General features: G+C 39.8%; 2 protein-coding genes across 2 annotated transcripts in view; both read right to left on the bottom strand.

Moving 5' to 3' along the window:
* LOC108674168 (aromatic-L-amino-acid decarboxylase) overlaps nucleotides 1-12777 on the bottom strand; it is a 16651-nt gene extending 3874 nt beyond the window's left edge. The window contains exons 1-9 of the mRNA XM_047879501.1: nucleotides 12508-12777; nucleotides 10835-10955; nucleotides 10397-10510; nucleotides 7554-7673; nucleotides 4664-4784; nucleotides 2351-2499; nucleotides 1624-1738; nucleotides 1243-1360; nucleotides 776-872 (exon numbers count right to left, since the gene is read on the bottom strand). Coding sequence (XP_047735457.1) covers nucleotides 776-872; nucleotides 1243-1360; nucleotides 1624-1738; nucleotides 2351-2499; nucleotides 4664-4784; nucleotides 7554-7673; nucleotides 10397-10510; nucleotides 10835-10955; nucleotides 12508-12587 — 1035 coding nt within the window. The 5' untranslated portion in view covers nucleotides 12588-12777. The remainder of the gene's footprint in view (nucleotides 1-775; nucleotides 873-1242; nucleotides 1361-1623; nucleotides 1739-2350; nucleotides 2500-4663; nucleotides 4785-7553; nucleotides 7674-10396; nucleotides 10511-10834; nucleotides 10956-12507) is intronic.
* Nucleotides 12623-22945, bottom strand: LOC108674167 (aromatic-L-amino-acid decarboxylase-like). Its single transcript, XM_018162076.2, has 4 exons — nucleotides 22832-22945; nucleotides 21162-21281; nucleotides 16979-17099; nucleotides 12623-12651 (listed from the first exon to the last, which is right to left on the bottom strand). The coding sequence occupies exons 1-4, from the start codon at nucleotides 22943-22945 to the stop codon at nucleotides 12623-12625; spliced, it is 384 nt and encodes a 127-aa protein (XP_018017565.2).
* Between the last annotated feature and the right edge of the window lie 660 nt (nucleotides 22946-23605).

The following is a 23605-nucleotide window of genomic DNA, read 5'->3' as shown; positions in this document are numbered from 1 at the left end:
TCATGATGTTAGAACAGCGAACTCTCATGATGTTAGAACAGCGAACTCTCATGATGTTAGAACAGCGAACTCTCATGATGTTAGAACAGCGAACTCTCATGATGTTAGAACAGCGAACTCTCATGATGTTAGATCAGTGAACTCTCATGATGTTAGAACAGCGAACTCTCTTGATGTTAGAACAGCAACTCTTATGCTGTCAGAACAGCGAACTCTCATGATGTTAGAACAGCGAGACCCCATGTTGTTAGAACAGTGAACTCTCATGATGTTAGTACAGCAAACTCTCGTGATGTTAGAACAGAGAACTCTCGTGATGTTAGAGCAGAGAACTCTCATGATGTTAGAACAGCGAACTCCCATGATATTTGAACAGCGAACTCTCATGATGCTAGAACAGGTCACTTGTCGATACGGCATTAATTGTTATAAAAGGACTCATTGCTTCTGTGATTTAAGCACGACCATTGCAGTATTTACATTACTAGTGCAGTGAGTATTCGTACAGTATCTGTACAGTACGATAATCACCTGAACATTATGTGTATTTCTCATATAGCGTATTTATTACCTCAGGGAAAATATTGCCTGCACATATTACCTGCTCGATCAGCATGTTTTCTGCTTGGTCCAGCATGGTCATTACATTACCTTAATCTGTGTACTCATCTTAAGCTGGCTGACGTTCACCCTGTAGTCAGGTGCATGGTCCAGCATGGTCATTACATTACATTACATTAATCTGTGTACTCATCTTAAGCTGGCCTAGTCTCACCCTGTAGTCAGGTGCTTCAGGATTAGCTTGATGCTGGCGGCGCAGGTAAATCGGGTCCACGCGAAATGCATCAACGACCTCTTCTGATTTACGGATCCTAGTATAAAAATAAATGAAATATTATTTAATATATTCAGCATGTATATACGTATAAGGAGTACCTCGTGGGGGCCTACGGGTACTGAGACATGATTAAATTCAGTGTCTCGAGAGAAATATTCCACTGTTTTTTTCAGCTTCAATAGTATAACATTGTTGTTTTCATGTTCACTATTCAAGTTCAAGAAATGCTGTAAAGTTTAACATTATTAAGCTTTTAATATCTATTTACTCAGGCAAACAGTGAAAATTTTTAGGCATTGGTTCATTAACAACGTTGGAACAATAATGCAATAGAAAGAATGAAGAATTCAATTGCACACTCAAATGTGTATGATGTCCAGACATTCTAGCACAACTCAGCGCACCACATGGTCGAGCAATCGAAGTTGACGAGCAGCCACTTGTGGGGGTTGAAGTTGAACGAGTCCGCCATGTGGACGCCCTTCATGGGGCCGCGGAATTCTTCGCACACGAAAGCGGCGCCTAACGAACACGAATTTTCGAAGAAGACGTGGCAATGGACAATGGACATGAATAAAAATGTTAGCTTCTATGTATACATATTATATTCTATTATGACTGAATTTAGGCAAAATAATGTTAAAAACATTAATGTAATTTGCATCTCAGTTTAATTAACTCTGAAGTACGTTTCAGATGAGTTGGAGAATAATTACTTTTTTTAAGCTTCGAGTTTTTTCCTACGTTATATTGACGCTTGGATGCATCAGACGATAAAAGCAGACCTGCGTAAGCAGCGTCGACATGGATCCAGACGTCAGAGTAACCGCGGCACACTTCGCCGATCTCCTGCAGGCTGTCGAAGGCGCACGAGGCGGTGGTTCCCAGCGTCACGATCACCTGAGGATAAGTATATGTTTATTGCAAATTAGTGAAGGATAGTGAGTTTGGAAGAGCGTAAGATTATTGTGATATAACGTATATAGTGATATAATCACTGATATAATGATATAATCACTTCGGCATATAGCGAGTCAGTGTCATTCAATACGTCGCTTCTTCCGCAGCAGTTGTTATACGTTTCTTAGGAGTTTCAATATTGGGTGCAATGCGTGGAATAGTTGAAGACTAGAATTCGCAGTACAGTTCTGGTCCTGGTGCTGTTCTAGTATGAGTTTAATACACTGTCAGAAAAATTACCGTTAACGGTATTACCGGCGCTTCAGTGGCCCGTCGGCACGTGAAAAGAAACACCGCGTCGCAGTTTTTATTGTAATTTAACACTAGAAATCCGTTAAACATCTGATAAAAACGGTGAAATCGTTTATTTTTAAGGGGGCGACCGGCCACTAGAGCGCCAGTGGGACCGTTAAATCCGTAAAACATCTGATAAAAACGGCGAAGCAGTTTATTTTCACGGAGCGACCGGCCACTAGAACGCCAGTGGGACCGTTTTTTCACCGTTTTTTCTAACAGTGTAATTAGGTTCTAAACGTTTGAACGTCAACTGACGCAGAATGGGATGAGGCCGAGCTCGGCGTCGTGCTTCATAGCGCTGGCGAGGGCGGCTCCTCGGAGAGCGAAGGTGTCGTCGGTGGGCAGCAGCCGCAGCTGCACGCTGGACAGTAGACCTGCTCTCTCCACGCTCGAGTGCGACATTTCTGGTCATACAAAAACAAACTTATCTATAAAGACAAATTGAATTGTTCTACTAGAAAAATACTAACCGAGTAAAGTAACTTATTACGTCCCAGAAAATTGCTGTTTGTATCATGTAGGTCCTCTAGTGCATCAAACTTATTAACCAACTCAAACAGCTTAAAGTAGCTTATATTTGTCAAAGTATCCGCAAATTTGAGCAATAAGTTACATATACAACATTGTGAATATAACGTAGTGGCCCTTTTCACGGAAGGCTGAAGAGATTCGTTTGATAGAAGATGCTGATTTAGCAACGTCATGAGAGCGACAGTTCCATGACGTTCATCCTGGGTAGAGTATTTAAGGTTTCATCAGTTAAGACTTTAGAAGGAAGAGTCTGTTGAGCTATAAGAGTGTTACCATACATTCTATAAACCGTATCTCACTTTAATTCAAGTTTAAATTGCCTCCCGTAAATTAACCTCAAATACAGTCTTCACTTTGATATTATAAATGGAGTTCGCAATTTAGTTATTACCCTGGTCAGCACCTGATTCTAATTCATCTGATTGACCAATGCTATAAGTTGAGTTTTTCTATTTTAGTATTAAAGAAGAAAATGGCACCAAAACAAGATTTATACGACATCTTCGGTCACATCAGTGACGTCGGTACATACATCTACATTTTCTTGTGTTTTCCTACTAAATGCCTATGACCCGTGATGATAAATGAACTAGTCGTATTTTACCGAGGATAAATATTAGCTTGGCTAATCTTTAACTCGTATGTGAATGCTCGTCAAACTTTTTTTCAATAAAATATTTTTGGAGTTGGTTTTTCATGCACACTCGCATTATGTCAGACTAAAGTATTTTAGTGAATTAGAGCGAAATGTTTCACGTTTCGAAATAAATAATGTACTCCGCTGTGTTAATGTTCGTTTCACGTTTTCTTGAACAGTGATTCATACATTAATGCAGTTGAAGGTAAACGTTTTATTAACAGCTTTTATATTGAGATATTCTCCCTGTCGTGTTGAAGTTGAAGGTTTCCTCGTTGAGTTGAATAGCAATATATTCTTTGCGCTGCTTCGTCTTGTAGTTGAAGGTTTACAGTTTTCACTGTATCGTGAGATATTCTTCTCAGAGTTTCACTCATACCGTGTTTTGTTATAGGGCTGCGAAAATCTAAGCAGTATGGATTTGCTCAGATGTTAAGTAAAACACTGTCTGATTTTGCTTATTACATAAGTAAATTATTTAGTTTGCTATGTCGATATGTTGTTTTTATTTTAGAAAGGTTCGCTCCAATTAGCATTGCTTGCAATTAAATTGTATTTTATTAGCCATACTTGGCGCAGGTTGAAGATGAGTGAGTCATTTTCGTATTGATTCACATAAATCCTATATGGCTCCACGAACGGTGTTTATAACGTTTGAACAAAATGAATTGTTGACTTCATGGATTATAATTTTGCTTTGCTTAGAATCTACTTTGACCGCTTCATGTCGGCTATAAATGCGGCAAGAAGGCTGCCACATCAGGGCTGTCACTATCAAAGCCTCCTTCCCTCGCCACGTTAGGGCAGTGAGACCGCGGGTGTCGCTGGGAGCTGAGAGGTCCTATGCCTTCGTCGGGACAAGCAAGAGTGTTTGCTGCTGCTGACGCGGCCTAGGCTGGTGCTGGCCTGTACACTCAATGTCTCTCGATAACAGAATATAATAAATTTGTCTATAGGTACATCGTGATGTGAAATTTGCCTATAAATTTTAGTGTATAGTGTTTGGAACATGCTGGTGTTAAAATGTTTGCATATCTTCTCTTTTCAGGAGCTAATTTAGTTTTTAATGCTACATTCTAGCCAACATTTGTTTGAGAACTAACAGACTTTTTGGTTCATTTCACATCGTGAGGATTTTCACTGAATAAACGACGAAGACTGGCATGTTTTGCTTCAGAGTCATGTAAAAATGAGCAGGTAATTTAAAAAAAATAAAATTTATTTGGCGACCAGTTTTAAAATTTTGTAATAATTTATTTTCATTGAAGAACATCAGTATAATATATGTATTTTTTAGGTGTGTTGTTCATGCATCATTTTAATACTTACTTTACGGTATCTACTACTATAGGAGTTTTGTTTATTATATATCATTTGCATTTTTTAAATAATTGATTTACCTGAAGCGTAAGCCACAAGCAGAGGAGCTTTCTTGGCTTTTTCCTGATGTCCAACGCAGTCTTTGAGAGCTCGCTGCTTGGCGGCCAGCATGGCTATCAGCGTCGCTTCGCTGGCCGTGCTCTGAAAAATTTTATTTCTATATTTACCCACTTCCACATGAATACATCAATACTTAACTTTTGTTTAGATAATTTTGCCCTGCCAAACAGTCATGTTACACTGGCCCCACGTGACTACTATTGAGTAGTTCTGGTGTACTGTCCTCTGTACTCTCTCAAAAACCTTCCGCATTTCTTTGCAGCCCCTCTGACATATATATATACGTACGTGTCACTAGGTTTTGTGCTATTTTGTGTGCCTTTGTTTCTACCTTTCTATTGTATATGTACCCTAACAAAATTTAGAGTCGCCCTAGCTTCTGGTAGTCGAAATCAGAAGCTGCCGCGACTGGAAATTTTCACAGGGGTAACAAAATTTAGAGTCGCCCCAGTTTCTGGTAATCCTAATCAGAAGCTGCCGCGACTGGAAATTTTCACTGGGTAACAAAATTTTAGAGTCGCCCCAGCTTCTGGTAAGCCAAATCATAAGCTGCCGCGTCTGTAAATTTTCACTGGGCAACAAAATTTAGAGTCGCCCCAGCTTTTGGTAATCTAAGTCAGAAGCTGCCGCGGCTGAAAATTTTCGCTGGGTAACTGCATCACCAATATACTTGCCTGCGTTGCGCCTCCTCCCACCCATCTCCTTCCCCATGCCTCCTCTCCCACTTCGACTCCACCGGGAATGTCCCAGCGGTTTAGGGGCAGAATTCTTTTACCAACCTTAATCCTCATCATCTCATCTTCATCCATCATCAGCCTTCAAGCCGCCTCAATAACCAACTCATCCTGTTCGCTCGAACCGCAGACATTCAGAATAAAACGCGAAAAAATCGGCTCCAGACTCCCTATTGACAGATCTGCAATATTTCAAACGACCTCATATGAACTCAATTCTTCACTTATCAGACTCACCGGCTCCGTAACCGGTTATTATACAGTAATGGACGATGTATCAGCCATCGACAACTGACATCCAAAAAATCGAACGAACATTTTAGTAAAATCAACCTACATTCCCACACCCCATCTTCCAGACAAGGACATAGGCCGAAATACTTCGAAAGAAATTAAGCACGAAATTACGAGACGGCAGAACTGGATACACATTCAAGATAACAGCAAAATCAAATACTAAACCCAAGATTTTAAAATAATAATAACTGACACAACCATATAGCACAACTCATTCTGAACGACAGCTATGCCGTGTCCCAAAATCACTCCCTCACATTAGGAACAAGAGCCATTTGTTACTACAAGTGTTCGAAGACCTCCCTATACAGCCTACCTATGTACCGCTACTACACAATCCTGATTTGAGTGTCCATGTTACGACCACACTTAAACACATTGCAGGAAAACATAAAAAATGTCTCAATTGCCAACAAGAACACGTAACACTCGCCGTCAACTGCCCATACAGAAAACAAGCTATCACAAAGAAACATCAAGCAACAGTAGACCAAGAACCGCAGAATACTCAACACACATGTGCCGAAATAGCCAAACACGCCAGAGGGTAACCCAGTCGCTACAGTTCAGAGTATCAGGATTGGAGCAGTGAGTTGCGTTTTCGAGATCTCACTGCATAAATCAAACTGACAGCAATAATTCCTGAAACACAGTCATGCTCACCAGAGGCGAAGGCTTTGCTTTCATATTCTCGAAATAACTGAATGCAAACTACGACATTGAAGCTACTTTACTTACCGGGAATTAGCTAAGATATTTAACTTTCTCTGTACAGATGATGAGAGCAAATCAGATCCAGAAATCTTGAATCAAAGAACCGAATTTAAAGATGACGACTACATGGGACTGTCCTCTCTAAACTCAACAGAACCATAGACGGACTGCCAAACCCACAAGAACGACCCCCACTCACAACCAAAACCCATTACGAAGACCGCGATCCAAGTAGCGAAAAAAGTGACAAGCAGTATGAAGAATCGCCTCTCGCAATGCCATGCCTCGAAGAACCAATATCCGTTGGAATTTAGGAGTGGCAAAGACCTCAACTAAATCCCTGCCGTCCCTCGCAGCATCTGTTACTTTGACGAACTGAGGCAAAATGAGTATGAAGTTTGTCTCAAAAGCAACTGAGAATAGTGTGCACGGTGTTTATGGAATGTGAGGGAAGTGTGCCGCCAGACGTAGGATGGTCAATTTAGGACTGAGGCAATAATTCCAGCAAGAAATTCACCGCATGCTACCGATCGGGCTCAAGGCTGAGTTCCAAGACCGCTACAAAGGACTCATGACAAGCCCGTTGGGTAGGGGTCTCATATAAAGGTGAGACCGGGGAACCACAACAACATCCCGTTGGGTTCGAGGCGAGAGGAGGGACCAGAGGATGGAGGGAGAGGAGGGAGCAAAAGCACAAGAATACGGTGGAAGTGCACTCGTATGTACACTATAATGGTATAGACAGAACTCACAGAAGGTACAAGGAACTCTTCGAATGAACTTCACGTGGGCCAGTAGTTCCGCTAAAAATTCACTGTCTGTCTGTCTGTCTTTGTTTACTATGTGTTTGAAAATTCAATTGCTGGTTCAGGCATTATTTAGTGAGAGTTGCCTTGTTAAAACGGTGGTTTATTCTCAGTAAACATTCAAGATTAAACATTTAACAAACTTTCAAACATTCAAGACTAAACATTTAACAAACATTCAAGATTAAATATTCAGCAAACATTCAAACATTCAGGATTAAATATTTAACAAACGTTCAAACATTCAAGATCAAACCAATATTCATTTGTAAGAGTTTCAGAAGAAATAAAGTTCTGACCAGAATGACGCCTCCCCCAGACCCGGGGGAAGTGGCGAGGAAATAATCGGGCAGACCAATGAGCTGCGCCAGCCAGTCCAGCATGATCACCTCCAGCTCCGTGCACGCCGGAGACGCTTCCTGCAATGGCAGGATTTGTGCAGTGAATAGAGTAGAATAGAATAGAATAGAATAGAATAAAATATAAGTGTCGGCGTTGAAGAAATAGGCCCATGGCCAGTTGCCGATTCTTGAATTTTTCGTGACTTGATTCACAAGGGATCCGGCCTTTGTATAGTATAGTATAGTATAGTATATATATCTTCGGCATTAAATAAATAGGCCTGGATAGGCCTGTCGCCGATTCTTGTACTTTTCTTGACTAGACTGGCCTTACGGACGATAGATTTAAAATCGCTTCTAGATATCAGATGTTCCGTAGGGTACGAGGCATTTTAAGACTGAACATATGCTCATGCATGGCCTTGTCTAGTCTGTTCTTAGACGCGTTCATACTCGGAGCGTCAACAATATCTTCAGGGAGGTTGTTCCACATGTCAGTGACTCGAAGCGAGAAGAAATGTTGTCGCGTGGATAAGTTGAACCGCAGTTTTTTAGTTTATAGCTGTGGCCCCTGGTTTTGGTTCTTGTTTCAAATTCTAGTAATCCTTCTGGGACCTTGCGCAAACCATGAGTATACATGTATACTTCAATGAGGTCACCACCCGAATGGAACCCGACCTTTCCATAACTGACGATTGATTGAGATAGCTGCTGGACTTATTGCCTGGTCCGTAAGGTGCTAGGCATTTTAAGATTGAACATATGCTCCTGCATTGCTTCGTCTAGTCTGTTCTCGAAATCGTTTAAAATATAATCTATTATTACCGAGATGCTTACAAGCAAGCCGGCTGATTTAACGCTCGGACTATAATCGTCAATTAACCATTTATGTAAAAGACGTCAATTTTTATTTGATATAGTAATTGCTAGAGATCTATAAATGTGACTTCAATTTTTAATAGGCAACAAGCTAAGCGAATTTGTATTTATGGAACAACTAATGTAAAAACTAAAAATCTGACTAACGTTTCAGTAAAAATCGGCAGGTAAAAGTTTAGTAATTATTAGTTGAGTCACTGTATTACATGCTATTATATTGAGAATAACATTCCACTGACTTTGATAATTCGATGTAAACTGCAACATATGCTTAGTGAAGATAAGCACTAAATGAGCGGGCCAAACTTTTAAGATATGATTCAAATTCTCATCATAAGATGATTCTCATTTCATCTGTAATAATTGTAAGTAAAATGATACATTTTTACTCTAGCCATAACATAACATTACATGTCAATATTTTATAATGGAGAAAGACAAAAGGTGCCAAATAGAATTAGCAGCCTGTGCTGACTAAAACATTCCCACATTCTCGAGGAGCACTCTGTGGACAAACAGCACTCGAATTTATTTCTAATTATATATTATTAAGTATTTTCCAGTCGTACCCTTGAACCGCCAACACGCAGTGGCTATAGAAGTTCTATCACTTGCAGCAACATTAGTTGTTGCATGAAGGCAATTGAAAATTATTTTTTTTTCAGCTGATCGGGTAGACCCTCGCGCCATTGAATGTTAAGAAAACTTTTGTGAACGAAAATTTAGTAAATTTTCGGTGAGTAGTACTATGTAAATGTTTCAGTAAATTTCACTGTTACTCTTGTAATCTGTACACTGTAAATCTTGTAATCTATGTTGAAGCTTTTACAATCGTGCTCATAAGTTTTGAATTAAGCGGATCCATTCAACGATCCCGGCAGAAGTATACTAATGCAGCAAGCATTCATATTAATAGTAAATTACAAATGAGAATAAGACATTAACTTTATTATTTTTGCTTGCATATATTCTCCTTTTACGGATGCATACATTTCATGTATGCACACTTCATTTGCAAATTTAAATATTCATGAACAAAATGGGCGTGAATTTTCTGGACGAAGCCTAGACCTGAAAGACATTGAAAACACCACAGCAATGTTGATTTACCTGCCGCATCCCATCCTTGTACGTCCATCTTCAACATCACATCCAAACCCCTCGTTCACAGTATCTCATCCATGTCTATCCACTGGGAGCAATGCATCCATGCCACGTCTTTCACCGAACCGCATCCATTTCCATCTACCAATAACATGACATCCTTGCTCATCCATTCATTGCACTGGACTCATGTTCGTGCAGTGACTGCACTGCATCTATGTTCATAAACTTGTGAACGAATGAGAATCGTTCACGGTCTTTTTAGGCCTTTTTACCAATTTCAATTTTGTTTGAGCTAGGTAATATATTATTCTACATGTATGGGTTTTTTTAGCGAGGCCGGTTAAGTAGCTTAGACTTCCGACCCTTTCAGGGAAGATTTGTTTCAGAGAGAGGTGACGAGGGCGATTCCTTTTGTATGAGACAGCAGTTGTGTCCTGCTAGCCGATCGGTTAAGTTGCAGCTCTGACCTTCCTAGTGGTAGCTAGTAACTGCCGATCAGGCAAGAAGCTTTTTGTCTTGCAGTGAGCCCCCTCCCTGACTGAGCTGATTAATTATTTGCCATGTGTCTGTGCTGCTCGTTACTGTGACCTGAAAATGTAGAGTGCCCATTTTAAAGTGCTTATTGGAATAAACGTTTGAAACTTCAGTGGTGAACTGGAAAGCTGTGTTTTCATTATCGATTCTTTGAAACTAGCTTTTTAATAAGTTCGTGGCCAGCGTGCAACCTTAGGCGGCCATCCGTTGAAGCTAGGGTAGTGAACGTCCGGTCACAAACTAACAGCACCACATTAACGCCACTCCTTCACTCCACTCACCCACGTGAAGCCGACGCATGTGAGAGCTCCACACAACATGTCCCCCAGGAGGGACGGTAAGCTGTTGCCCGAGGGGAAATACGCATGGAAGTGAGGACTCATCCATTGCGTCATCTTGGGACCAAAAAAAATCGAGAATTATTATGCACTAACGATCGTCTCCTTCGTCATCAGCAGAATCAAAGTGGAGATCGATTTACACATTATAACGTTGGTTTTGGCTCGATGCCTGTTCTGTTTGAACAATCTCTGTCGAAACGCCACAGAAAATTTCCAATAGAAGTGTTTTATTTGAGTTAAGCAATTCCTTTCGACACTTTTTACAGACGATAAAGTTTTTCTCAGCTATCAATATATAATAAAATTTTTCAGAAGTCGAATTCGCAAATGATAATTGGTTGTAGTTTATTTATTGATCGTGCATCTTCCTGCTCTTACCCCCGGCTGGATGATGCGTTCGACGTCATTCATGATGTCAGAGAAGGACTCCGGCGCCGTGGGGGCGGACGAAGGCATCAGCGGGCGCAGGTATCCCGGCTCCACAGCGGCCAGAGGACGCCTTCGTGTGTTGGGGCATAGATGGATTTCTTTGTTAAGGTCTTTCTAGGTTTGATGATTTTGATAAATTCGCAAGAAAATTGAAAAAATATATATATTTTTTTTACTAGCATTTGAATTGATATGTGTCATTTTAAACAAGCCTCGTAGTCAGTATTTAAGACGTGGGTGAACAAGTTTTGATCGTGGATCATGTTCTGGCCATTATTGGTGGACTTTGTTAATAATGTTCGTGTCATGTTCGTGCTATGTTTTTGAGGACATGAGGAGTAGTCATGATCTGACAAAGGTTATGTGTAGAAGTATTTTATGTTTTATTGGAGAGGGTAAACCCGGTGAATTTTATTTAGATTTGTAGGGGCTATTGCTTTTAAGGTTGTTATTTAGTATATTAAATAGCATGATCTTGAAATTGTTTTTGTTCTTTTGTCACTAAATTACTGGTGGAATCATTATTGAACTAGTATATAAGATTGACCCATGAGAAGCTCGTTTTTACGGATGTAGTTTGATGTATGCCTGTGACGTCACTGATCTCAGTGACGTCACGGGCATTAACCAATCACCGAAATGCGATCAAACCAGTCAACCAATCCGTCATGGGAATGACGGGATTGTTTACGTTTCTCGATCTCAGTGACGGAACAAGAAAGCTGAACTGAAAGACGGACATCCTAGTGGGTCAACCTTATATAGTTCAACCATAGATGGAATGTTGTCAATGAATTTGCCTGTTATGTTTTTCGCCTTCTTATGGTGATGATCATTATCTTAGTGGTGTTGTTACTGAGAGTATATTTTCGAATATTTTCAACTGTTGGAAGGCGTGTTCCATCTATATGTATGTATAGTTGTGAGAGTGTCGCCTGGTTGTTTTTTGCGTAATGTCTGCAAATTACATGCAATCTGCTTAGGGTGGTGGAGATGGAATGTCGTTAGTGAAAATTTATGGAGATTACGAAATTTCTATGCCGAGTTATAGCTATAAAGAGTGGGAAGAGCTATACAGAGAAGCTATGGAGAGTGAGTAGGAGCTATAGACCCTCTATAGTTATAAAATTATTGAGAGACTCACTGAGGATCCCAGTCAAAGTTTGTAGAGGGTATGTATGAAATTGTCTGTTTTAATGTATGTTGTTGTGTTTGTGCTGTAGTCACACGTACGAGACCAGTTAAAATTTGTAACCATTTCTCAAACAGCATCAATAATGAATAATAAATGAATATAAGGCAAGAATTTCTCGTCTTTATACGTGAGGCAAAAATATATTATAAGGCCAAAATGTCAGGTGTTTGTAACAGTTTAGGTCAATCAATGAATAAAAAATGAATCTTTTCATCAAACTTTTGAATGCGCATTTGAGTAACAGAATATTTTTATTATCAATTCCCATTAGGCAGTCACGTATCATGTCATAGTACTGCTCACCTGTCACGTATCATGTCATAGTACTGCTCACCTGTCACGTATCATGTCATAGTACTGCTCACCTGTCACGTATCGTGTCATAGTACTGCTCACCTGTCACGTATCGTGTCATAGTACTACTCACCTGTCACGTATCGTGTCATAGTACTGGACGATGTAGTCAATCATTTCATGAGCAGCACTGCGGAACTCCTTGTTGTTCATTTTTTTCTTTTCCTGACTTTTGTTTGATTATAAATTCAGTCAATGTAGGAATTTTCAGCACACTCTGCTCAGGGGAATAACATGAATTAAATTTCTACACATTGCAGTCTCTTTTCAAAATCTTTGAGCAAAGTGATGTGATTGTAATTAATTCAGCAATGGAGCTCAGCTGACCATCTAGCATAATGAATGGTTTCACAAACAACTTATAATCAGTCAAGTAGTTAAGTGAATATTTTTTCTTAAACTTCACACAATCTTTTCAAATCTCAGCCTATCAATAATGCTCTTTTAAAGTAATGAATTAACTCGCAATCTTTATAAGCTACAGGTTAATTCATCTTCATGTTCAATTTGATTTATTTATAAGCTAATCTTAAAAGACTCATGCCTGCAAGTTCTGAAAATATAAATACTCTCCTTGCTTTTGTTTGTGGAATCTCTGTCATTCATCAGTGTATTGCTTATTTTAGGATAAGCTTCTAAAGTTCCAATTGCTGCTATGGTCAATTCGTGATCAAGATAAGGTTCGTGAGATAAGAAGCTCGGTGTTTCCTGGGAGCTTCTACTGTACTGTGGAACGGTGGTCTACGGCCGTGGCAACTTAGCTCGCAGAGGTATAGCCGCTAACCAAGGACTATCAATATTACTTGACTCTCAAACCGAAAGGAACGTCAAGCAAACACGAACACAGAGGTCACGGACGGCTATGTTGAAAGAGTGCTGGTGCGACTGATACCTCATGGTTTACGAAGGAAATAAAACAAGATGTTAAACTGGCAGCGGATTGAAACGGAATGAATGGCATTCATGTATGCAGTATACGACGTAGAATGATGTACGCATTTAAGAGGAAAATCTTTGGTTCGATGTTGATTTTTACTGCGTTTTTCTTATGTTGATACAGTTATTTTATTTCCATAGATTTCTTTACCCAATATGTCAAACAGCAAAGTCGAATGAAAATTTTTCGAATGATTTTTGCTTCTGGGTTTTCACGGTTTCAGTTCGATTGATCTGCAGTTCAAGTTTACGAATAATGTTATTGACATGTCTACTTTCTGACATGATATCAATCGCCCTCATACATAGGAGAAATATGGGCCTTTTCAATTATAAAGTACTTTATTTCAGTCTGTAGGGCTGATAAAATAGCAGTAATAGCTGACCACGTTTACTGACCCTTGAAAAAAGGATTGAGTATATGAACCCTGATTTATATTTCTAATTTAGCTTTTAATATCTTACTGATGAGGAGTCTGAACAAGTCAACAGCTCAATCTTCTTGTAACTAAATTTATAGCTCATCATTAAGCTCATTTTAATCACAAAAGAGAAGATTAAGATAAACAGGATGTCAAAGAAAATTATATGACATGAAGGCCTACCATAAAATGGCAGCCTTTCACTAAACATGAAAATTTCTGACCAGAATTAGGCGCGTACAAGAGCAACAAGTGAAGTCTTCACGCAACAGGTGGCCGGCCGAACTGATGCCGGGACATCTCGGGGCGCCTTCCTTGGCTGGCTTGCTCTCTGCTGTGGGTCAATATATCCTCTCCACGAGCTCTCCCGCTAAGACTTTCTCTTCTTTCTTGCTCTTTATTACAGTAAATTTTGCTCGAGGGCCCAAAGAGTTTTCCTATCGATCTCCAATTCTTAGCTATGATAATCTTGAGTCACGTCTCTTGCAAGGCCAAGCGCCAACATTTACTTTTTTCCTCTTCAAATTCTAGTGTTGCTCTCATCCACATCATCTCCTCTATTCAATTCTAGTGTAGCTCTCGTCCACATCATCATCTTCTCTATTCACTTCTAGTGTAGCTCTCTGCGTTCTACTGTTTCGTTCATTTCTTTCACAGTTATGTTGGGCTTCGTTTTCGTCCGTTGGGACAGATGTTTCTAAAGCTCAAGCTGTTGTTTCCTATGAGAATGTCGTCTGTGACCGGCGCCAAACTGCTTCGAGCGGCGACGTTTTCGAAATAAAATCGTTCGTGTGAATTGCCTTTTGTATTAAGCCTAACAGATTTAGCGACGTCATGAGCGTGAGAGCGACAGTTCCATGACGCTCATCCTGGGTATAGCATTTAAGGTTTCATCAGTTAAGACCTTAGAAGGAAGAGTCTGTTGAGCTAAGACTGTTAAGCGTTACCAGCCATTCTATAAACAATATCTCGTTTTAATCAAAGTTTAAATTGCATCCCGTAAACTAACCTCAAATTTACTCTTCACTTTGATATTATATATGGAGTTCACAAAGTAGTTATTACCCTGGTCAGCACCGGATTTTAATTCATCTGATCGACCAATGCGATGAGTTGAAATTTGTTTATTTTAGTATTAAAGAAGAAAATGAAACCAAAACAAAATTGGAAAAATTTCAACCTAAATTTCTTCTACGTACATGAAATGTAAAGGGAAGGAATGTGTTCAGATTGATGGAGTTTCACGACCTCCAGAGGCACCTCTGTGCGTTCGTGACCACGGGTGCCTCAAACAACATTGACATCATCTTCGCAACAATAAATAAACCGGGCCTTAACGTACCGCTAGAAAGAACTCTTTCAGCGCTGAGAATTGAGCTTCTGATAACAACATTTATTAAAGAAGATAGATGAAAATATAGGGAAGGGTATTGTGAGAACTACGTAGTCTAGTTGGCATGCGTTGCCCGCGAAATTGTTATATCTTAATAAAGTTCATGATATTTAATTACGAATTGCTGACATGGAGTGAAATATGATGGCTATAAGTGTGGTCTCCTCACCAAGCCGAAAATAATTAAATGGTTTTTGATTAAGAATTGCTGGCATGTGGTGTAAGATGATGAAAGATTTTAATTCGCAGAAGCAGCACTCAACTATTGTCGACACCGGTAATTCTTATTTCCAATGTCGAGACGAGGTGGCCTGCATCAGTTTTTCTCGTTTGTTGAATGTAGTGTCTAGTGGCTCATGCTGTATTCTTTGTTATTAGCTCATGCTGTATTCTTTAGTGAACGTTATGGCTCATGCTGTATTCTTTGTTATTAGCTCATGCTGTATTCTTTGTTATTAATCGAGTTTTAATTTAAAATTAAAAATTTTTAGAGTTAGAGTTAAAATATTTTTAGAGTTGGTTTTTCATATATATAATCTTTCTGTCAGAAGAAATAGTAAATTTTTGCTCACAACTGTCTTGCACACTCGCATTGTGTCAGACTAGAGTTTCTCAGTGATTATGAGCGAAATGTTCCACGTTTTAAAATAAATAATGTTAGTTTGTATACTCCGCTGTGTGGTAGTGTTCGTTTCACGGTTTCTTCAGCAGTGATTGACAAATTAATGCAGTTGAAGGTTAATGTCTCGCTAACAGCTTTATATTGAGATATTTAAATGAATTGCGACATCGTCTTGAAGTTGAAGGTTTTCTCATTGAATTGTATAGCAAGATATTCTCTGCGCGGCTGTTGAAGGTTTACTGTATATCCTGTAGTTGAAGGTTTAGTGTTTGCACTGTATCGTGAGATATTCTTCTCAGGGTTTCACTGATAGAGTGTATGATTATGGGGCTATACGAAAATCTTAGCAGTATTGATTTTCGCAGATGTTATGTGAAATACTGTCTGATTTTGATTTTTACATAAGTAAACTATTTAGTTTGCTGTATCGATATGTCGTTTCTACTTTAGAAAGGTTAGCTCCTATTAGCAATGCTTGCCATTAAAATTTTATTTCATTAGCCATATAAGGCGCAGTTTGAAGACGAGTAGTTGTTTTCGTGTTGATTTACCCAAATCCTATATGCCTCCACGATCGGTGTTTATAACGTTTGAACAATACGAATAGTTCATGGATTCTAATTTTGTTTTAATTAGAATCCCTGTTTTGGCCGCTTCATGACGGCTATAAATGAGGCTAGAAGACTGCTACATGAGGGCTGTCGCTATCAAAGCCTCCTTCCCTCGCCACCCGCAGGGCAGTGATACCGCGTGTCGCTCGGAGCTGAGAGGTCCTATGCCTTCATATCCGGACAAGCTACAGTAGATTATTTGCTGCTGCTGACGCGGCCTGCTGCTAGCCTGTACACTCAATGTCTCACGGTAAATGAATGCAACAAATATGTACATCAGGAGGATTTTCACTGAATAAACGAAGAAGACTGGCCTGTTCTGCTTCAGAGTCATGTAAAAATGAGCAGTTAATTTTTAAATTTTAAAAATAAGAAGAAAACTTAATTGGCGACAGTTTAAAAATTGTTTAATAATTGATTTACATTGAAGAACATCAGTATCATATTATGTGTCTTGTTTAGGTGTGTCCATGCATCACTTTAATACTAAATTTCTGGTATCCACTACTATAGGAGTTTAGTTTATTATATATCATTTGCATTTTTAAAATAATTGATACCTGAAGCGTAAGCCACCAGCAGAGGAGCTTTCTTGTCTTTTTCCTGCTGCCCGACGCAGTCTTTGAGAGCTCGTTGCTTAGCGGCCAGCATGGCCATCAGCGTCGCTTCGCTGGCCGTGCCCTGAAAAATCTTAGTCTTTCTTACCCACTTCAACGTGAACACTTCAATACTTGAATTCTTTTTAGGTAATTTGGCCCTGCCAAAATGTAAACTTGTTATGTGTTCAGCGTTGTTAGACAAGTTCCGCGGTGAGCGTTTGTCCTCGATGTCACTAACAGAGAATGGAAGCAAGAGGTGGCACAGAGTATCAAGAAGAATACAAGAAAATTTGATGAACCTGTTAGAGGCACTATTTGCCTAATATGGTTAATTGTAGTTTATGGTGTTCTGCTGGCGTAGCAAGGAACCACTAGCATGTACTGTTCGCAATTGAAAGTCTACTGTACATTGCGAAGTTTCTATAAATACTGGAATGGAGGGCAGTGTTAGGTCTGGCGCAGCTTACTTTTATACAAGGATTCTGGGCATAAGTAACTTTCAAATTATGCATCGGTAACAAGTGGAAATAAATATTATTAATTATGCATCGGTAACACGTGGATGAAATTAAGCCCAATAACCTCCTCGTCACATTAAATTTGTATACACCAAATTCCTAATAATGAAGGTGGAGACTCCAATCGATGAATATGCTTCTTCTCGATAGGTAATGGTGGAGTTCATTAATCTCTGATACGTCTGCTCTTACTTTCTATATGATTATGAAGGGGTTCGCAATTCAATAGTGCTATGCATGCTCTTGCGGTCTCCAGACGGTAATCAGCAGAGCTGGGCAGCGCTACTTGGAAATGTAGAGGCGCTACCGCTACCGCTACATGCTTTAAATGTAGCGGGCTCTACCGCTACCGCTACACCCACTAGATTGTAACGGGCGCTACCGCTACAGTAAAATGTAGCGCGCTACAATAGCCGCTATAATGGCCAAAATTATTGGAAATCTCTAAATATTTATTGTTCTGCTATTGGGATTTACTCATTAACATTTAATGATAATAAAACATTTTTAAAACATATCAATGCAACTTTATTGCAATTAACCTAACCGAACTAGTATGGGTTACCCCAGGGTTAGATAAGATAAGAAAATTGATCACATCTTCAATGAGATCGCTTCGAAGACCAGCTCCATCATCAGTTCAAAAATTTTACTACGGTACAAGAGCAATCAGTAGTGAAAATCGGAATCTACACAAAAGAACTCAAAACCTTAATGGTAGAACGACAAATGAAACATAAAAAACATACCGATTTACAATTTCAAGAGTGTAAGAACTGTACGCGTTATATAGACATCATTTTCGTTTAAAAATATGCAGTGATTCCAAAATATTTAGATCAGTACTATCAGACGTGGAACCGAGACACAGTCACGTCACACTGGCCCTATGTGAGTACTATTGTGTGGTTCTGGTGTACTGTCCTCTGTACTCTCTCAGACACAGTCACGTCACACTGGCCCTATGTGAGTACTATTGTGTGGTTCTGGTGTACTGTCCTCTGTACTCTCTCAGACACAGCCCCTTAACACTGGCTTGATGGAGTACTATTGTGTGGTTCTGGTGTACTTTCCTCTGTACTCCCTCCAAATCTTCAGCATTTCTTTGCAGCTCCTCTGACGTATGTACGGGTCACTAGGTTTTGTGACTTATTTTTGTGTGCCTCTGTTTCTACCATTCTATTGTATATGTAACTGCATCACTAATACATACCTACGTTGCGATTCCTCCCACCCATCTCCTTCCCCATGCCCTCCCTCCCGCTTCGAGTCTGCCGGGAATGTCCCAACGGGTTAGGGGCAGAATTCTTTTACTAACCTTAATGGCAGTGTGCGTCGGAGACAGAAAGTGAACTTCGCGCACTTGCTGTGCGAAAGTCTACTTTTGAACACACTGCATATCAGAGACCAACTCCATCAGAGGAGGTCGAATGCCCGGCCAGAGCCAAGGTTTAACCACCCTCAAATGTTGATGTCATGCAGATGCAAGTTTGCCTTGCCCTAACCATGCTTCCATCATTCCTCATCATCTCATCTTCATCCATCATTAGCCTTCAAGCTGCCTCAATAACTAACTCAATCTACTTGCTCGAACCTCCGACATTCAGAATAAAACTCTATAAAATCGACCCCAGACTGCTTATTGACAGATCCGCAATATTTCAAACGACCTCACATGAACTCAACTTTTCCATTATCAGACTCACCGGCTCAGTAACCGGTTATTATACAGCAGTGGACGATGTATCAGCCATCGACAGACTGACTTCCAAAAAAGCGAACGAACATTTCAGAAAAATCAACCTACATTTCCACACCCCATCTTCTAGACAAGGACATCGGCCGAAAGAATTCAACAGAAATTAAGCACGAAATTACGAGACGGCAGAACTAGATGTCCATTCAAGCTAAAATCAAATACTAATCCCAAGATTTTAAAATAATCATAACTGACAAAACCATAGCACAACTCATTCTGAACGACGGCTGTGCCATGTACCAAAATTACTCCCTCACAGTAAGAATAAGAGCCATTTGCTATAAGTGTTCGAAGACCTTTCTACACCCGAAGTACCTCTACTACACAATTTTGCTCTGAGTGTCCATCTGACGACCACACCACATCTACACACATTGCGGGAAAACATTTAAAAATGTCTCAATTGCCAACAAGAACACATAACACACGCCGCCAACTGCCCATACAGAAAACAAGCTATCACAAAGAAACATCAAGCAACATTAGACAAAGAACCACAGAATACTCATCACACATACGCTGAAATAGCCGAACACGCAATAGGGTGCCCAGTCGCTACAGTTCAGAGTATCAGGATTGAAGCAGTGAGTTGCGTGTTCGAGACCGCAACGAGATGTGTTTGTTCTGTGATACTAAGAATCGGCGACATGTCAATGTTGAAATCCTGATTTATTTTAATTATAACAAACCAATATTACTCAATACAACCTCACTCTCACCAGCACTGCATAAATCAAACTGACAGCAACAATTCCTGCAGCACAGCCAGCCTCGCCAGACGAGAGGGCTGAGGTTTCATACTCTCGAAATAACTGAATGCAAACTACGACATCGACGATACTTTACTTACCGTGACTTAGCTCAAAATTTTAACTTTTTCTATATCGACGAATATATGAGAGCGAATCAGATCCAGACATTTTTAACCAAAGAACCGAATTTATAGACGACGACTACATGAGATGGTCTTTGCGAAACTCAGCAGGACCATAAGCGGACTGCCAAACCCACAGGACGACCCCCTGCTTACAACAAAAACCCATTACGAAGACCGTGATCCAAGAAAGCGAAAAAACTCTGTAAGTGACAAGCAGTATAAGGAATCGCCCCTCGCAATGCCATGACGCGAAGAACCAATATCCGTTGGAATTTAGGAGCGACAAAGACCCCAACTTAATCCCTGCAGACCCTCGCAGCATCTGTTACTTTGACGAACTGGGGCAAAATAAATATGAAGTTTGTCTCAAAAGCAAGTGGGAATAATGTGCACGGTGTGTATGGAATGTGAGGGAAGTGTGCTGCCAGACGTAGGATGGCTAACGTAGGACTGAGGCAATAATTCGGGCAAGAAATTCGCCGCATGCTGCCGCTCGGACTCGTGGCTGAGTTCCAAGACCGCTACACAGGACTCATGACAAGCCTGTTGGGTACAGGGCGAGAGGAGGGGGCATGCGGATGGAGGGAGGGGAGGGAGCTAAAGCACAAGAATATGGTGGAAGAGCAGTCGTATTTACACTATAATGGTATAGACAGAAGGTACAAGGAACTCTTCGAATGAAGTACACGGGGCCTGGAGTTCCGCTCAAAATTCACCGTTTGTCTTTGTTTACCGTGTGTCTTTCTTTACCGTTTACCTTTGAAAATTCAATTGCTGGTTCGGGCATTATTTAGTGAGTGTTGCCTTGTAAAAACGGTGTTTTTTCTCAGTAAAAATTCAAAATTAAGCATTTAACAAAAATTCAAAATTCAAGATTAAACATTTAGCAAACATTCGAACACTTAAGATTAAACATTTATCAAAAATTGAAACACTCAATATTAAACCAATATTAATTTGTTGAAGTTTCACAAGAAATAAAGTTCTGACCAGAATGACGCCTCCCCCAGACCCGGGGGAGGTGGCGAGGAAGTGCTCTGGCAGACCAATGAGCTGCGCCAGCCAGTCCAGCATGATCACTTCCAGCTCCGTGCACGCAGGAGACGACTCCTGAAATTGCAGTAATAGGGAATATATTTGTGAATATAAGTATTCACATAATAGTGCAGTATATTTACTGCACTGAATTTGTGCAGTAAATAGGAAATATAGTCGATTATTACGAGATGCTTACAAGCAAGCCGGCTGATTTATCGCTCGGACTATAATCTTCAATTACCCGTTTATGTGGAATACGTAAATTTTTATTTAATAATAATAGCTAAAGATCTATAAATGTGTCTTTAACTTTCAATAGGCAACAAACTAAGTGAATTTGCATTCTGGCACCACTTATGTGAAAAATAAAAATCTAACTAACTTTTGAGTAATAATCTTCAGTAAAAAGTTCAGTAATTTTTAGTAGAGTCACTGTATTACCGAGAGAATGCCGTCAATACTACATGACCTGCTAAATTTGCTATTGAGAATAACTTTTTACTGACTTTGATAATTCGATGTAAACTGCAACATGCTTAGTGTAGATAATTACCAAATGAGCGGGCCAAACTTTTAAGATATGATGTATTTCTCATCATAATTAAGTTGACTCTCATGCGTAATAATTGTAACTAAAATGATACATTTTTACTCTAGCAATAACGTAACATCACATGTCAATATTTTATAATAGAGAAAGTCGGGAGGTGCCAAATAGAATGAGCAGCCTGTGCTGACTTAAACATCCCCACGTTTTCGAGGAGCACTCTGTGTACAAATAAGATTCTAATTATTTTTAATTAAATATCAGTAAGTATACTCCATTCAGAGCAATGAACGAACCGTGAACACGCAGTGGCTAGAAGCGTTGTCATTTGCAGCAACATTAGTTTTTGCAACAAGGCCATTTGAAAAGTAACTTTTCTTCAGCTGATCAAGGAGACCCTCGCACCATTGAATGTTAAGAAAATTTTTGTGAACGAAAATTTCAATTAAAAAAAGTCAGTGTTACTTCATGCTTATTGTTTATGGTACGTAAAAGATGTAATCTATGTTGAAGCTTGTACAGTTGTACTCATAAGTTATGAATTAAGATTAAGCGGATCCATACAACGATCCCGGCAGAAGTATACTAAAGCGGTAAATATTCTTATTGAAAGTAAATTACATATGAGAATATGACATTAACTTTATTGTTATTTTGCTTTGGATATATTCTCATTTTACAAATGTTTACATCTCGTACGTACAAAAAGTGGAATTAACGTAAATTTGCAAATTTAAATATTCATGAAGAAATGGGTGTGAATTTTCTGGACGAAGCCTAGACATGAAAACTTTTTAAAACACCACAGCAATGTTCATCTACTAGCCGCATCCCATCCATGTGCGTTCATCTACAACATCGCATCCAAACCCTTCATTCACAGCATCACATCATGCATGTCTATCCACTCTGAGCATTGCATCCATGCCACGTCTTTCCCAGAACCGCATCCACTTCCATCTACCAACAACATAACATTCTTGTTCATCCATTCATTGCACTGGACTCGTGTTCGTGCAATGACTGCACTGCATCTATGTTCATAAACTAACAGCACCGCATTAATGCCACTCACCCACGTGAAGCCGAGGCATGTGAGAGCTCCACACAACATGTCCCCCAGGAGGGACGGGAAGCTGTTGCCCGCTGGGTAATACGCATGGAAGTGAGGACTCATCCATTGCGTCATCTTGAGGCAAAAAAATCGAGAATTATTATGCATTAACTATCGTCTCCTTCGTCATCAGCAGAATCAAAGTGGAGATCGATTAACACATTATAACGTTTGTTTATGCTCGATACCGTTTACATTTTAACAATGTCTATCGAAACGCTACAGAAAATTTGCAATAGAGGTGTTTTATTAGATTTTAGCAATTTATTTAGATACTTTTTACAGACGATAAAGTTTTTCTCAGCTATACATATATAATAAATTATTCAGAAGATGAATTCGCTAATGACAGTTGATATGCAGGAGAAGGTTGTAGTTTATTTATTGTTCGTCCATCATCCTGCTCTTACCCCCGGCTGGATGATGCGTTCGACGTCATTCATGATGTCAGAGAAGGACTCCGGCGCCGTGGGGGCTGGAAGTCCAGCACAACCGCACGACGGTAATAAAATTCCGGAAGCAATTCAAAGCAGGAAACAAGTCGGTCAGGCTCCTGGAGCGACTACACAACACGTCTGATCTCCACCGCGTCTCAATCTGAACTCTCAGATGATCCATCTCAGATGCTGAGATGGATCCTTCAAGTGAAAGCTGCAGTAATCAATTTGAATTGGTTCCAGTTCTAGCAGCAGTAATGAAGAAGAACCTCCAGAAGATTTATCTGAGAATAAAAAT

This window comes from Hyalella azteca, unplaced genomic scaffold (assembly GCF_000764305.2).
Source record: "Hyalella azteca isolate HAZT.00-mixed unplaced genomic scaffold, Hazt_2.0.2 contig3199, whole genome shotgun sequence".
Taxonomy (NCBI): domain Eukaryota; kingdom Metazoa; phylum Arthropoda; class Malacostraca; order Amphipoda; family Hyalellidae; genus Hyalella; species Hyalella azteca.
The sequence above is the reverse complement of the archived record's forward strand: the minus strand, read 5'-3'. Positions and strand labels throughout refer to the sequence as shown.

What these genes read in the sequence shown, in the direction of transcription:
- LOC108674167 (XM_018162076.2), bottom strand. Translation starts at nt 22,945, where the DNA reads ATGACGCAATGGATGAGTCCTCACTTCCATGCGTATTACCCAGCGGGC. An exon ending in CATGCCTCGGCTTCACGTGG is followed by an intron (nt 21,282 to 22,831) that starts GTGAGTGGCATT and finishes CTGCAATTTCAG; the next exon opens with GAGTCGTCTCCTGCGTGCAC. An exon ending in CTGGGGGAGGCGTCATTCTG is followed by an intron (nt 17,100 to 21,161) that starts GTCAGAACTTTA and finishes AAGATTTTTCAG; the next exon opens with GGCACGGCCAGCGAAGCGAC.